The sequence below is a fragment of the Engraulis encrasicolus genome, chromosome 6, assembly GCF_034702125.1.
Source record: "Engraulis encrasicolus isolate BLACKSEA-1 chromosome 6, IST_EnEncr_1.0, whole genome shotgun sequence".
Taxonomy (NCBI): domain Eukaryota; kingdom Metazoa; phylum Chordata; class Actinopteri; order Clupeiformes; family Engraulidae; genus Engraulis; species Engraulis encrasicolus.
Window position 1 is genome coordinate 51,695,270 of NC_085862.1, and position 17,410 is coordinate 51,712,679.

The window sequence follows — 17,410 nt, forward strand, 5'->3', positions numbered from 1 at the left end:
CTATGCCATTTGAGACAAGTGTCCTATAAAGAGGCACCCAAAATAGTCATGCATATAGATCTGTAGTGCACGTGTTTATTTTGTTTGCGTGTTTATTTTGTTTGTTTATTGTGTTTTTGTGCGGGGGGCGGGGGCAGGGGGAATGAGATTGCCGGCAATCCTATTCACTATTTGCAGAGGTGTCAAGAGTAAAAGTAGAAGTACATTTGTGGTGTAAGTACAACACTATCACATGATATTACATAGCTGCTACACCAGTTATTCCATTGAATCTAATTGTGTGGCTAGAGGTTGTTGTTAGTGAAAAATAACTAAAAACCTAAAAAAGGAAACCCCCAAATTTGATTCAACCAGCACAGAGTCAGATATATCGCTCTTCAGTAACTGCGCATCAGTTACTCAGTGAAGTTAATTGTGTTGAAAGAAAATAATGCAGGTTTAATTTTTCATTTCTACTTTTACTTTGGCCACATCTGAATACTTGCTGAAAATGCTGAACTGCCGTACATCATAACAGCATTGCTATGACATGACCAATAGTCTTAAATAACAGATTAAGACATGGTCATTACAATTTAAAATAACAGATTAAGACATGTTCTACACACATATTTGTGCCATGTCCTTGTTGCAAGTGACTGTGCAACCATCGCATCACACTGAACCCCTACATTCTACCCTTACTATGTGTGTGTAATGCCGTGTACAGACCAAGAGCGAACGGAGTGAATGGAGCGACGGAAGTCATTATTTCTCTATGGAGGGCACGCGACCAGCGCTACCTAAGCGAATTCGCCAGAGGCGAAGCTTCCTAAGCGACCAGAGCGAATTTTAACGATTAAACAAAATCTAATCGTAGGCGAATTCGCTATGACGCGGTTCGGCGAAAACCAATTGGAATGTCCCAGCCTGTCAAGCCAGAGCCGTTATGCGATTAGCTAAATCAAACATGTCAATGCTGCGTCTGGAGCGAATACAGCTAATCCAAGGCGAAACTTCTTCTGCTACCCACGCTACCAGGCAGCGTAGTTCGCTCTTGGTCTGGACACGGCATAATGGCCTGTGTACATCAACCGCTACCCACGCGACCCAGGTAGCTGGGGTGGTTGAAGAAGTTTCGCCATGAATTCGTTTTATTCGCTCTGGACGCTGCACTGACATGTTTGATTCATCTAATCACATAACGGCTCTGTCTTGACAGCCTGGGACATTCCTCGATATGAACGTTCCAATTGGTTTTCGCAGAACCGCGTCATAGCGAATTTGCTTAAGATTAGCTTGAGTTTAAAAGTCAAAATTCGCCCTGGTCGCTCAAGAAGCTTCTCTCCTGGCGAATTCGCTCTAGTAACTTTATTCGCCTTCGATCCATAGAGAAACAATGACTTCCGCCACGCAGGTTGCTTAGTTCGCCTCCAATGTACACAGGGCTTAATGTGTCTTGTCACTCTGCGTTTACTTGAGTACAGATAGGACAGCCCAACAGAAAATAATGGAATTGAATAGATTCTGTTGCACACCCACACACTTTAATATTTATGTGCTATTTTCACTTTTTTTTTTTTACAACTTTCTAGTCATGCTGTTTCTCGTGTGTGTGTGTGTGTGTGTGTGTGTGTGTGTGTGTGTGTGTGTGTGTGTGTGTGTGTGTGTGTGTGTGTGTGTGTGTGTGTGTGTGTGTGTGTGTATGTGTGTGTGTGTGTGTGTGTGTGTGTGTGTGTGTAGAAAGCCACAGGTGCAGCAGGAGGTACTGTGCCGAAGAGGAGGAATGGAAAAGTATTTTTAGGTGAGATTCAGCAAACACACATACAAGCAAGCATGCATGCACGCACAGACGCATGCGCACGCACACAAACACACACGCATGCTGGATGAGGACGGGGAAACCCAGCTGCTCTACTGTCCAGTCAGCGCACACACACACACACACACACACACACACACACACACACACACACACACACACACACACACACAGAAACACACACACAAACACACACACTTTCTCCCAGGTGTGATGCTGCCTTCTTACCGGATTCCTCACTTCCTGCCTGGGTATTGAATGGCTGCTCGGTGGTGCGTGTGTGTGCGTGTGTGTGCGTGTGTGTGTGTGTGTGTGTGTGCCTGCATGCGTGTGTGCGCATTTTTGTGTGTGTGTGTGTGTGTGTGCGCGCGCGTTTGTGTGTGTGTGTGTGTGTGTGTGTGTGTGTGTGTGTGTGTGTGTGTGTGTGTGTGTGTGTGTGTGCGTGTTGGGGGAGGGCTCTGCTCTATATTTAGTGTATGTATTTGTATGTGGCGTTGGTAACTGTTCTAAATCTAAACAGCCACATGTCTCAGCTGGTCTGGTCCCCCTTAGAGCAGTTAGAACACACACACACACACACACACACACATATGCACGCACGTTCGCACGCAGGCACGCACACATACACACACAGATGCACGCGCACGCGCGCACACACACACACACACACACCCACACACATCTTGTTTTACAGTACCCCCACCAACCAACCCCACCAACCCCATCAGCTGCTGGCCCCTGTCAACCCTGAAGCCTCTTGGGCTTCTGCTATTGGATGGCTGAGCTCATCAGTCCGGGACTAACGTCTCTCAACCAATCACAGCATATTTCACACCATCTCAGGGCCGTCACAGGCCCAGGGAACTCTGGGTAGAGTCTGGCATGCACACACACACACACACACACACACACACACACACACACACACACACACACACACACACACACACACACACACATACATACACGCACACACACACACACCCGCACACATATGCATGCGTCAGAGACTCATCCCGTCTCTCTGAGATAAGAGGCTGTATCTGTCAGATGTCTCCTCTTTGGGGGGTGAAGGGCGGGGGGTTGTTCCAGGCTTTTGTGTTTCCCTATGAGGGTGGTGCAACAACAGTCATTAATGTATTCCTATACCAGTGCACTGACCTTGCCTTAAACACACATACACTGTACACACAGGCTGGGAGCAGAGTAGAGTGTTTATATGTGTCCATGGTGACGAGAATGGTTACATTCATGGTTGGTTACAGTCAGGGCTCTAAATAAGACCCGGAAACTGGCCAAATGCTGGTTAAAATTTAGTTTGGCTGAAAACGTACTAGCCCCATCAGTAAGTGTGTGTTTGGCAAGTAAGATTAACATCTACTAGCCATTTCGGCTGGTGTTGAAAAAAGTTAATTTAAAACTCAGTTACAGTAATAATTGACATGTGTCTCCATGTTACTTTAAAGGTGCCCTATTATGCTATTTAGAATAACTTTCATTGTTAATATTTTGCTTTACTGTGTGTAGTGGAGTAAATTTCCAATGATCCCTGGTTTTCATGTCCATTATTTTTTATCATTGTGTACATGCACCCTACGCCGCCTGTTTGAAACGCGTGGAAGTGCAGAATGTTAGACCCTTCAACATTCTGAAATCTCGACGCAGCATGGAGCGTTTCATCAAGCATTCTATTACTAATATTACGTCAGCAGCACAGCTGTTTTTGACCTGGAATCCAACCCTGTAGCCTATGTCTAAAGTTGACAGCCAAATAGTTCACCCAATGTCCACAATTAATCTGAAAAGGACGCATCATAAGTCCCACGTTGTTATTTGTGCGCCTTGCTGTGTCATTTGCTGAAACCCAGTCCCTATCCAATGCGAGTCTTCCGTGCATGGGCTTCAGTTTGATTTCAAAATCGCTTGGGACAATTAGGCTGCCATTAATCTGAGAAAGGGTTGAAAGTGCTGGGTACAGGCTATTGCTTCCGATTTGAGGTTTCATGAAATAATACGCATATTGCATATGATGCGTAATAACGCGATTGATGTGTGTTCACGATAACTACTGTAGAATTATAGACATATGTGCCTCTGTGGTATGATGATTGACATGTGTATGTCATGGTATCAAGGCAACTATGATGACTGTTGTGTCTCCATTGCCAAAATAATAATTATCAGATGCTTCCCTGCAGTGATGGGCAATCTGGATTTAGAATCCAGTGCCACATATTCCAAATTACCTGGTTTTACCTGCCCAATTGTCCTCTTTGGACAGGCACTGTACAACAGAGTCATTTGGAATATGTGGCACTGGATTGTAGTAGCTGAATCCAGGTTGCCCATTACCGCTTCCATGGTAACTTTAATGATTGACTTGTGTGTGTCTATAGTAACTATGATGATTGACGTGTGTGTCCATAGTAACTATGATGATTGACATGTGTTCTGGTCTGTTCAAAGACCTGGAGCTGGAGCGGGATTTAAACGGAGTGGACTACGAGTATGAGGACGAAGCCAAGCTGGTTATTTTCCCCCACCACTACGAAATCCCCCTACCCAACATAGAGGAACTACCTGCACTGGTCAGTCTGTGTGTGTTTGTGTGTGTGTGTTTACAGTTTGTATGAGTGTGTGTGTCTGTGTGTGTGTGTGTGTGTGTGTGTGTGTGTGTGTGTGTGTGTGTGTGTGTGTGTGTGTGTGTGTGTGTGTGTGTGTGTGTGTGTTTGTCTCTGTGTGTGTGTGTGTGTTTGTCTCTGTGTGTGTATTTGTCTGTGTGTGTGTGTCTGTGTGTGTGTGTGTGTGTGCGTGTGCGTGTGTGCGTGTGTGTGTGTGTTCAGAGTGTGCCGACCAGAATGATGCTGGTGCTCGTTCCCGCACTAGTTACGTTCGGAACTTAAGTGTTTACCTGCGAACCACCTGTGTTCATATCGGGTTCTAAACAATTGTATGTGACGATGTGTTACTTGCATGAACCTGCTGACGTCCATATTGTTGTCACGGTTCGCAGAGAAAAAACAAATATTTTTCTGTTTATATCGCAAACCAACTTTCCGGTTCCCAAATGCCCATCTGTGAACTAGGTGCAGGAACTGACAGTGTGTGTGTGTGTGTGTGTGTGTGTGTGTGTGTGTGTGTGTGTGTGTGTGTGTGTGTGTGTGTGTGTGTGTGTGTTTACGTTTGTGTATGTGTGTGTATGGTCATCTTCCATCATCACTACAAACTCTCCCTTCCCAATATAGAGGATCTACCAGAACTGATCAGTGTGTGTGTGTGTGGGTGGGTGTGATCTTCCCTGATCACTACAAGATTCCAACAGGGAGGTGTGTGCGTGTATTGGTACAGGTGTATTGTGACATTGTAAGATAATTATGCGTGCCTGCGTGTGTGTGTGTGTGTGTGTGTGTGTGTGTGTGTGTGTGTCTGTGTGTGTGTGTGTGTGTGTGTGTGTGTGTGTGTGTGTGTGTGTGTGTGTGTGTGTGTGTGTGTGTATGTGTGTGTGTGTGTGTGTGTGTGTGTGTGGGTCACAATAGCGTGTGATGCGATCCTCAACGCTCCCTCTGTGTGTGTGTGTGTGTGTGTGTGTGTGTGTGTGTGTGTGTGTGTGTGTGTGTGTGTGTGTGTGTGTGTGTGTGTGTGTGTGTTTGTGTGTGTAGGTCACTATAGCGTGTGATGCGATCCTCAACGCTCCCTCTGTGTGTGTGTGTGTGTGTGTGTGTGTGTGTAGGTCACTATAGCGTGTGATGCGATCCTCAACGCTCCCTCTGTGTGTGTGTGTGTGTGTATGTGTGTGTAGGTCACTATAGCGTGTGATGCGATCCTCAACGCTCCCTCTGTGTGTGTGTGTGTGTGTGTGTGTGTGTGTGTGTAGGTCACTATAGCGTGTGATGCGATCCTCAACGCTCCCTCTGTGTGTGTGTGTGTGTGTGTGTGTGTGTGTGTGTGTGTGTGTGTAGGTCACTATAGCGTGTGATGCGATCCTCAACGCTCCCTCTGCGTATAAGAAGCAAGAGCTGGACTCATGGGACGAGGAGATTCAGGTGTCACGACACGCACGCAGCTTACGGCAACTGGACAACGCAGTGCGCATACCACCCAGGTACACACACACACACACACACACACACACACACACACACACACACACACACACACACACACACACACACACACACACACACACACACACACACACACACACACACACACACACACACACACACACACACACACACAGTGCAAAGAGACCTCATGTGACATGGCGTCTCGTATTGTTTGTGATTTTGATATGAGAGCTGATCAGAAGTGGCCAAAGTAAAAGTATGGTAGAAGTCGTATATTTGTGTAAGTACAACTCTAGCACATGATCTTACATCATAGCGGTTACACCAGTTATTCCATTGTACCTAATGAGATGGCTAGACGTTGTTGTTACTGAAAAAAAACCTATAAATCTAAAAAGAAAACCCTAAAATGTCCAATCAGTGCCGAGTCAGGTACAGTACATTGCTCTACAGTAACTGTAGACCAGTTACTCGGTTACTTGTGTTGGAATGAAACTATGACAAGTTTTGTTTTTTTACTTCTACTGTTACTTTGGCCACCTCTGGTGCTGATTACTGACAGTGAACTCAGTCAGTGAAAGATGGATGGTTCTATATGGGTTCCATATTGAAAATGATGGATGGTTCTATCTACAAACCCCAACTCCGATGAAGTTGGGACGTTTGGTAAACAGTGAATAAAATCAAAATGCTATCATTTTCAAAACATTCAATCTATTCATTAGATGGAGAATAGTGAAAAGACAACATATTAAGTGTTAAAACTGAGAAAAAATATTGTTTTGGGGGACATATGTACTCATTTCTAATTTGATAAATCCAACACGTCTCAAAAGAGTTGGGACGGGGACAATAAATGGCAGCTAATGTCGAGTAAGACTAAAAACAAAACCAAAGACAACACTTAACAGTTAAATGCATTAACCGATGAGATGATTTTATATAAAAAACAGTGTTAATTCCTATCTTGGACATGATTTCACCAGCTTAAATGGTGGGTGTATTCCTTGTCATGTTTTGCAATGTTTTCCTTTCTGTAGTGCTTACAGTGTGACAGGTCTTGACCCAAAGCCCACCATTTTATCACCTGCTGGACCTTATGATGGAGCCAAACTGTTAAAACATAGTAGAGAATGCAATTTGACCTTACTATGTGGCAGTAATCGAAGATCTCCCTTCAAAATATAATGCATGAGTGGCTTTTCATGCTGTTTAAAACCCATTTATACCATTCAGCACTGTATTTAACTCTACAGATGAGTGAGAACATCTTAACCAATGCACTACTGCACCCGCATGCCATCATGGAGGCTGACTTTTGAAGCTAGCACTAACACAAGTTGGATGGTCCATTTTTACTGTAGTACAGGATGTGCAATGCTCTATTATTGTCAAAAAGAATGGACTTCTACAACTTCTGCTGACTTCTGTAAGCAAAGGACAGTTTCCCATGTCTTCTGGGTCTATTTCAAGTGAGCTCAGGTGCTTAGGAGAATGTTACACCCCTGTATCATTTTCATGCATTAAGCATTCTTAATATGGTAAATGTTCAATAGCTCTAGCACTCCAGGAATTAGAGTGAGACTACAGCCAATATATATTTCATGATGTCATGAACCTATACAATGATTTTATTAACAAAAATATGTCTTATATACACTCAATCATGGTAAATCAAAGGGAATTCAAAAATGTATGTAATAACTATGGTAATTATTCCCTTTACATCTTTAATTCTGAGTGACTCAGCCTCTCTGTGATGATCTTATACCTGGACACCTATATTGTCCGTCAGTACAATTCATTTTGAAATGTTCTTCTTTGTTGTTTTATCTTATTTGGATGTTTACTAAATTTCACTGATCCCCGTCCCAACTCTTTTGAGACGTGTTGGATTTATCAAATTAGAAATGAGTACATTTGTCCCCCAAAACAATATTTTTTCTCGGTTTTAACACTTAATATGTTGTCTTTTCACTATTCTCCATCAAATGAATAGATTGAATGTTTTGAAAATGATAGCATTTTGATTTTATTCACTGTTTACCAAACGTCCCAACTTCATCGGAGTTGGGGTTTGTAACTGTCTAATGAAACAGGGTTCTGAATAGGCCTATGCTCTGTAGTCATATGAACGGGTGGATCATTCTTTTTGGGTTCGGTATTAAAACGGTTGATTGTTTTCTTTGGGTTCTGTAGTGATTGAGACAGGTGGATTGTTCTCTTTGGGTTCTGTGTGAAACCAAGTGGATTGTTTACTTTGGACTCTCTGGCGATTGAAACAGGTGGATTGTTTGCTCCGGATTCTCTAGTGATTGAGACCGGTGGATTGTTCTCTGTTGGGTTCTCCCTAGTGATTGGGTCGTCTGGTGGCTCTGCTTGGTTCTGCAGTTACTGCGTTTTGGACTAACTGAAAAACTGAAGAAAAGACAATAGTGTGTGCTTACGGTATGTGTCCTGGTTGGTGTATGTATGTGAGGAAACTGGTCAGTTGGAGGGGTGTCAGGGGGCAGAATTGGGCCTATTACCATTGTATGTATTGAGAGGGGGGGTCATGGATGTATTTGTGTGTAAGAGACTGCATTTGTTGTTGTTGATGTTGTTGTTGTTGTTGTTGTTGTTGTTGTTGTTGATGTTGTTGTGCACATGTGGGGCTGCTTATTTGTTTATGTGATGTGGTGTGGCGTGGTTGTTTGTGTGAGTCTGAGTCAGCTGAAGCAGTGTTACCCACCCTGTAAGAAGATCCTGTTGTCTGGTCAGGTGTGTGTGTGTGTGTGTGTGTGTGTGTGTGTGTGTGTGTGTGTGTGTGTGTGTGTGTGTGTGTGTGTGAGAGAGAGAGAGAGGAGAGAGAGAGAAGAGAGAGGAGAGAGAGAGAGAGAGAGAGAGAGAGAGAGAGAGAGAGAGAGAGAGAGAGAGAGAGAGAGAGAGAGAGAGAGAGAGAGAGGAAAGACAAGAACAGGAGGGAAAGAGGAAGAAGAAATAGATAGGGATAGAGAGAGTGACAGAAGGTTGAGAAATAGAGAGATTGATGGGCAGAGGAATTGAGAAAGAGTAGAGAGAGATGGAGGGAGAGGGAGAGAGAGATGGAGAGTGATGGCGAGTGAAAGAAATGGAGAGAGAGAGAGTTGAATTTAACTGAATTGAAGTGAATCGAATTGAAATGTAATTGAGAGAGAGAGAGAGAGAGAGATGGAGAGGGAGAGGGAGGTAGAGAGAGAGGGAGGCAGGGGGAGGAAAAAGACAGCTGACTAAGACTAACTGTGGGTTGACAGTGAGTTAGGGGGTGACAAGTAGAGTAACAGAAGAGTAGAGTAACATTTATTAATCCCATAGGAAATCAAGTTCCGAGAAAGAGAGAGTGAGAGGGTGATGGTAATACAGGTGTGTGTGTGTGTGAGAGAGAGAGAGAGAGAGAGAGAGAGAGAGAGAGAGAGAGAGAGAGAGAGAGAGAGAGAGAGAGAGAGAGAGAGAGAGAGAAGGGGAGGCGGCAGTCCTGCAGGATGTTGCCAAAGGTTGCAGCTCTAAATTTAAACCTCAAGCAGACAACAAGCTCGGACATATATCCACACATGTGCAACACACACACACACACACACACACACACACACACACACACACACACACACACACACACACACACACACACACACACACACACACACACACACACACACACGCGCACACACACACACACACACACAAGCTCATACACACACACACACACACACACACACACACACACACACACACACACAACACACAATACCACACACAAACAAGCTAACAGACACATAGATAGTCATAGACATAAATCATTACAAACATGTGCATATCTGCTAATATACTAGGCTATAAGTATATTCATCTTCTTTAGGCATGAGAGCTGCTTTGTGAAGATCAAAATCATTAACGCATTGATGCAAAAAACGCCTGCTAAATGCCTAAGCCCTTTTTCAGAAAATTTGCCCTGAGCCTCTAAAAACCTATGCAGCCATGCGTCTGACCCGGGTTCGATTCCCGGCCCGGGTCCTTTGCCAACCCCTCCCCGTCTCTCTCCCCATTCACTTCCTGTCTACCTCTCATACTGTCCTATGAATAAAGTCAAAAAAGACAAAAAAAAATATTTTAAAAACCTAAATATCTCAGCCTCTGAAGCATATAAAAACATGAAATGTGAATTCTGCGTCATGCACCTCCAAGCACCTGGGTCAATGTTGTGCAACGCAACATCCAGCCAGGGAAGCAACCCAACCAGCCCACTCAAACCCAGGGCTCTCTTCCAAACCTGCCTGTCATCTGGTGTAAACACAGCACAAGTCACATTCTCCTTCTTGTTGTGTGTGTGTGTGTGTGTGTGTGTGTGTGTGTGTGTGTGTGTGTGTGTGTGTGTGTGTGTGTGTGTGTGTGTGTGTGTGTGTGTGTGTGTGTGTGTGTGTGTGTGTGTGTGTGTGTGTGTGTGTGTGTGTGTGTGTCTGTCTGTCTGTCTGTCTGTCTGGTGTGTGTGTCTGGTGTGTGTGTGTGTGTGGTTGTGTGTGTGTGTGTGTCTGGTGTGTGTGTGTGTGTGTTTGTGTGTGTGTGTGTGTGTGTGTGTCTGGTGTGTGTGTGTGTGTGTGTTTGTGTCTGTGTGTGTGTGTGTGTGTGTGTGTCTGATGTGTGTGTGGGTGTGTGTGTGTGTGTGTGTCTGGTGTGTGTGTGTGTGTTTGTGTCTGTGTGTGTGTTCTAGTGGCTGGAAGTGCTCTAAGTGTGAGCTGCGGGAGAACCTGTGGTTGAACCTGACGGACGGCTCGGTTCTGTGTGGCAAGTGGTTCTTCGACGGGAGCGGCGGGAACGGACACGCGCTGGACCACTACAGAGAGACCAACTACCCCCTCGCAGTCAAAATGGACACCATCACACCAGACGGAGCAGGTACGTCTCAGTGTGTGTGTGTGTGTGTGTGTGTGTGTGTGTGTGTGTGTGTGTGTGTGTGTGTGTGTGTGTGTGTGTGTGTGTGTGTGTGTGTGTGTCCATGTGTGCTTGCGTGCGTGTGTGTGTGTTTGTGTTGGTGTGTGTGTGTGTGTGGGTGTGGGTGTGTGTCACTGTGAGATGTAAGTCATTTGAATACTCTGTGCCATGTTACTGTGTTGTGACTTAAAGATGAAAGGGAAAAAATATCTTACTGTATAGAGCTGGAAAGTGACGTCATATCCTCCGCTTTCATGGGACCTCAGGGCGTTTTTAGCGGAAAAGTTTAGCATGTACTGTAGTGCAATGCCGGTATTAAAATTATATTTCTATTTAATTTAATATTTAATATTTTTAGAATATTTTTGCAGATGACTTCTGAACAAAATACGTGTATGATGTTTTTGCACGAGTAGTCTCAATTTTTTCCCTAAAACAGCATATTTGTTACCCAGCATATTTGTAACCCTGGAATCTGAAGATATTTACTCGCTACCGTGCTGTTAGATAGTCGGCTAAGGTCCCGTAAACACGGAACTACGTCACGTCCACTTTCAAGCTCTACAACCTGGTAGAACTGGGTTCTGACTCTTGTCCTGTGTGTGTGTGTGCGTGCGTGTGTGCGTGCGTGCGTGCGTGTGTGTGTGTTTAGATATATATTCCTTTGAGGAGGAGGAGGCAGTACTGGACCCAAACATCTCAGATCATCTGGCGCACTTTGGCATTGACATGCTCAAGATGAACAAGGTGTGTGTGTGTGTGTGTGTGTGTGTGTGGTTGTGTGCCCAGTTTGTGTGTGCCCAGTCTGTGTGTGTGTGTGTGTGTGTGTGTGTGTGTGTGTGTGTGTGTGTGTGTGTGTGTGTGTGTGTGTGTGTGTGTGTGTGTGTGTGTGTGTGTGTTAATGTGTGTGTGTTTGTATGTGTTAATGTGTGTGTGTGTTTCAGAAAGAAAATGGTCAGACGGAGAACAGTCGCCGTAGCGAGTGGGAGGTTCTCCAGGAGGCGGGGCTTAAGCTGAAGGGCGTGTTCGGCCCCGGGTACACGGGCATTCGTAACATAGGCAACAGCTGTTACATCAGCACCACGTTACAGGTTCTCTTCAGCATACCAGACTTCCAGAGGGCGTGAGTAGTAACACACACACACACACACACACACACACACACACACACACACACACACACACACACACACACACACACACACACACACACACACACACACACACACACACACACACACACACACACACCTCCATGAGGTTAATATGATGTAGTAAGAACTCTTGTACGTCCTGTTGTCTGTTGGATGAGAACACACACATGCACACACACACATCCAATGTACAAATACAATAATAATTTTCCATACAAACTGATCCATTTATTTTTCATATAAACTGCTTGTGTGTGTGTGTGTGTGTGTGTGTGTGTGTGTGTGTGTGTGTGTGTGTGTGTGTGTGTGTGTGTGTGTGTGTGTGTGTGTGTGTGTGTGTGTGTGTGTGTGTGTGTGTGTGTGTGTGTGTGTGTGTGTGTGTGTGTGTGTGCGCGCGTGTGCACCTGCGTGTGTGTGTATACGTGCGTGTCTACAGGTACGTAGGAAATTTACAGAGAATATTTGACTACTCTCCTCTGGACCCTACGCAGGACTTTGCAACACAGATGTAAGTTGTGCGTGTGCGGGCGCGCGCGTGTGTGTATGTTCATGTTTGTCTGTGTCTTTGTATATTTGTTTGTGTGTGTGTGTGTGTGTGTATGTGTGTGTGTGTGTGTTTGTGTGTGTGTGTGAGAGAGAGAGAGAGAGAGAGAGAGAGAGAGACAGAGAGAGAGAGAGACAGAGAGAGAGAGAGAGAGAGAGAGAGAGAGAGAGAGAGAGAGAGAGAGAGAGAGTGTCACCAGCCATCATGTTCCACATTGGGTCTAGACATTATGGGCTCCTGTGTCACAGCTGCCACCCAGTATAAATAGGGCTGTGTGTGTGTGTGTGTGTGTGTGTGTGTGTGTGTGTGTGTGTGTGTGTGTGTGTGTGTGTGTGTGTGTGTGTGTGTGTGTGTGTGTGTGTGTGTGTGTGTGTGTGTGTGTGTGTGTGTGTGTGTGTGTCTGTGTGTGTGTGTGTGTGTGTGTGTGTGTGTGTGTTTGAATGTGTGTTTGAATGTGTCTTGAAGTATAGAGTATATAGTGAAGTATATAGTTTGAGTGTGCTAGATGATGTTACTTTGACTTACAACTTTAACACTTGAAGCATCTCTCTCTCTCTGTCTCTGTCTCTCCCTCTCTCTCTCTCTCTCTCGCTCTCTCTCTCTCTCTCTCTCTCTCTCTCTCTCTCTCTCTCTCTCTCTCTCTCTCTCTCTCTCTCTCTCTCTAAGGGCTAAGCTTGGCCATGGTCTGTTGTCTGGTCTCTATGCGAAGCCTCCAATGAAGTCAGAGCTGATTGAACAGGTGATGAAAGAAGAATTCAAGGTACCTGACCGCTACATGTACACACACAAAACATTTTTAATATATAGACCTGAAATGGACGGCATGGGGGGCACTGTGGCACAGCGCACTAAGCCCCCCGCATTTGGGCTTGCATGTCCACGGGGACCCCGGTTCGAGTCCTGCCGGGGTCATTTCCCGATCCCACCCCGTCTCTGTCCCACTCGCTTCCTGTCACCATCTCAGACTGTCCTATCAAATAAAGGCATAAAAGCCCCTAAAAAAAAAATATATATATATATACAGTCCCAGGAAAAAGTTTGTACACCCTTTGAAATTTCTTACCTTTCTGTCAAAATTGGTCATAAAACATGGTCTGATTTTCCCGAAAATCACAAGAAGGAACAACCAGAGTCTGCTTTAACTAATTCAACCCAAACATTTACAAGTTTTCATATTTTCATTGGCCATAAGATGTAAACATTCACAGGACAGCAAGGCATAAGTAAGTACACCCTTGAATTCAATAGGTTTTAACCTTAAGTTAGTCGCAATAACCTCAACCAGATGTTTCCTGTAGTTGCAGATCAGATTAACAAAACAATCTGGATGCATCTCGTCTCCCTCTTCTTTAGAAAACTGCCTCTCGTCAGCAAGGTTTGTGGGATGTCTGGAGTGCATAGCTTTCTTGACTTCATGCCATATAATCTCAATTGTTTTTTGTCAGGGCTTTGACTGGGCTATTCCAGAATGTGTATTTCATTATTATGAAGCCATTATAAAGTCGAGTTGCTTCTAAAGTATGGGTTGTTGTCACATTTCAGCACCCATCCTCTTGTGTGCTTCAACTGTTTGACAGACTACCTCACTTTTTTCTGTAAAATATCTCGATAAACTTCTGAGTTCCTTGTTCCACTGATAATAGCAAACTGTCAAGGGCCTGAGGCAGCAAGGTAGCCGCATATAATGATGCTCCCACCACCATACTCAAAGGTGGAGATGATGTTTTGGTGAAGGTGTGGTTCTCCAGTTCTCCTCCAAACATGACATTGTGTGTTCCCCTGAACAATTCAACTTTGGTTTCAACGTTGGTCTACAGAATATTTTGCAGTAATTCTATGAAGCATATAAACGCTTTTTCGCAAACCTCAAAGGTGCAGCAATATTTTGGACAGAAACCCCATTCATTTTAGATTGGCAGAATAAATCCCATTTTTAGCTATTCTTGGTTACATCTCCTCTTCTGAGTATGGTGGCGGGAGCATCATTATATGCGGCTACCTTGCTGCCTCAGGCAGTAGACAGTTTGCTATTATCAGTGGAACAATGAACTCGAGTTTATTGCGATATTTTTCAGAAACAACGTGAGGAAGTCTGTCACACAGTTGAAGCACACAAGAGTATGGGTGCTGAAATGTGACAACAACCCATACTTTAGAAGCAAATCGACTTTAGAATGGCTTCATAATAATGAAATACACATTGTGGAATAGCCCAGTCAAAGCCCTGACAAAAAAACAATTGAGATTATATGGCATGAAGTCAAGAAAGCTATGCACTCCAGACATCCCACAAACCTTGCTGACGAGAGGCAGTTCTCTAAAGAAGAGGGAGACAAGATACAAACAGATTGTTTTGTTAATCTGATCTGCAACTACAGGACAAGTCTGGTTGATGATATTGCAACTAACTGAGGGTTAAAGCCTACTTCATTCAAGGGTGTACTTACTTATGCCCTGCTCTCCTGTGAATGTTATGACCTTATGACCAATAAAAATATGATAACATGTAAATGTTTGGGTGGAATTAATTAAAGCAGACTCTGATTGTTCCTTCTTGAGATTTCCGGGAAGGTCAGACCATGTTTTATGATCAATTTTGACAGAAATGTAAGAAATTTCAAAGGGTGTACAGACTTTTTCCTGGGACTGTATATAAAAGAAATGGACGGCATATATATAAAGTTTTAAGAGATCTTATCCGGTTTGTACCGATACGGACAGTGAAGATACGATGTATCTCGATTTTATTTGCGTTTCTTACCGATGCAGACGTTTGCAAATCGATGCAACCGTACCGTACAGGTCGTATCGATTTTCGGATACGTATCAGTGAATCTTCCCTTCCCTAGTTGCAGGTTCAAACCTTACCATTATCTCTCCCCACCTTGGTCCATGGTTTCAGTGTCCTTGATCAAGGCACCTGACCCCACGTTGCTCTGGGGACTGTAACCAATACCTTGTACCTAGAATGACTGTAATATCTGGATAAAAGCAACAGTGTAATGAAGTATTATTTAAAAGCAATGACATGGTTGCTGGTTTAAAGAGTCAATTACTACGTTTACATGACGTTTTTAATTCCAAATTAATAATTCAGAATTAAATAGTTCCGTCGAGTTTAATTTCATCTTTCATTTAATTTAGCATTGTGCAGTGTTTTCATGACGTTTTGCGCAATTAAGCTTTATTCAGAATTAAAGTGAGTTAATTCATGTAAATGAGGCCATTGCCATGCCCAGTGCTCCTATATATTCTATGGTTATGTTTGTTCATAAACTTGTGCATGTTAAACCTTTTCATCTTATTATCTACTGTATATACCGGTAATCTATCCTCAAAAATACCATCATACCAATTAAGCCCTTAGCTCAGAGCCTATGTTATAACCTTACTGTCACCAGTACTGCAATGGCTATGTCTTAATAGGTTAATTACCGTATTGGCCGGAATATAAGACGATCCTGAATATAAGACGACCCCCCATTTTCAGGCTGATGTTTTGGGGAAAAAAGTTTTCTGAAGACTAAATTTTGTTTCACATTGGAACTTCTTTCAAAAGCAGTTTTTAATTTGTTGGAAAATCTGAGGCTTTTTACATAGAACAAATTTCACAATATCATTTTCATAACATTTTCATGATAAAAGACCACAGTGGCTACTCATACCCTTTCCCTTCTTTGTTCACTTCACCTGTCAAGCGCCAGTAGGCGCCTACAGCCGCCTGGACGTGCCTGTTCAAAGTGTGACGCAACATAGCCTACACTCAGATCATCTGCGCCAGCCAGGCAACCAGTCCAGTACAGATAGGCTACCTATTGTGCAATGCACAGATTTCGCAAAATGCTTAGTTGACAGCAATATCTAGCCTAACCAGCAGCCGTCTCGCCAAATCGCTGTTCATTTTATGCATTCAAAGTTTTTCGTTGGACTGTAGAAACCGAACGCAGATCTGAAAGCAGATTGACGCATTGCATTTGAAACCCATGCGCTGCCCTTCAGCACCAAGTTGACATCAGAAGTCCGATTGGCATTAATTTCGTGCCAAGGGTAAAAATCTTAGTGATTTTATATGAACAAGACAATCTCTTGCCCTAACCATTATTCTATGTTGTTGCATTGTTGAGGGATATCGTCAAATACCCAGGTGAAAAAGTGGTTCAATTTAGTACAATAAAAGCATGACTGAAGTGTACTTAGCATGTTAAAAGTGCACTTGTGCTTTTTGTGCTAAGAAAAAGTATGTTTACAATATGCTTATTTAAAGTGTACTTAGATGTAATTAAGTTGTTCTCAAAGAAAGTACACTTAGCAATCCATACTTCAAGTGTACTTCGAAGATGTTTGGCTAAAGTGTATTTAGAGGAATATACTAATAGTGTTCTAATAGTGAACTTACTAAAAGTGTATTTTTTAATAACATATTGCAATTGTACTTTTTTAAAGTGCAATATGATTACACTTCACCCAAATGTCTTCGAAGTGTGATTTTCTATAGTGCGCTTTAAAGTAAATCGCTTTAACATATTGCAAGTACACTTTTTCTAAGTGCACCATGATTGTACTTCACCCAAATATATTCAAAGTGTGCTTACACAAAGTTCATTTACCCATCATGCACCATCATGCATGTACCATCATGCAATGCACTTCTTGGAGCTAAATTTCTCAAACAGAAACCCATTTACCTCTGAGGAATATCTTTGGTTTGCATGAAAATATTACTCATTGTTATATTCTGCGTTTATTGTAGTTTTAAAATTTTAAAGTGGTACACAAAAAATGGCCATGTTCCCACGTCATTCTGATGGTCACGTATATGTTCTGGTATATATAGGCTCACACTTCCCATGATATCATGGTGAGAGGTAAGTTGGAGCTAGTTGTTCAAACAAAGAATCCA

At 43.4% G+C, this 17,410-nt stretch overlaps 1 protein-coding gene across 1 annotated transcript in view; it reads left to right on the forward strand.

Moving 5' to 3' along the window:
* Window positions 1-17,410, forward strand: part of usp13 (ubiquitin specific peptidase 13) — a 52,950-nt gene that overhangs the window by 7,453 nt on the left and 28,087 nt on the right. The window contains exons 3-10 of the mRNA XM_063201919.1: window positions 1,723-1,783; window positions 4,268-4,389; window positions 5,761-5,903; window positions 10,592-10,776; window positions 11,465-11,559; window positions 11,757-11,935; window positions 12,403-12,474; window positions 13,177-13,270. Of these exons, the coding sequence (XP_063057989.1) occupies window positions 1,723-1,783; window positions 4,268-4,389; window positions 5,761-5,903; window positions 10,592-10,776; window positions 11,465-11,559; window positions 11,757-11,935; window positions 12,403-12,474; window positions 13,177-13,270 (951 nt within the window). The remainder of the gene's footprint in view (window positions 1-1,722; window positions 1,784-4,267; window positions 4,390-5,760; window positions 5,904-10,591; window positions 10,777-11,464; window positions 11,560-11,756; window positions 11,936-12,402; window positions 12,475-13,176; window positions 13,271-17,410) is intronic.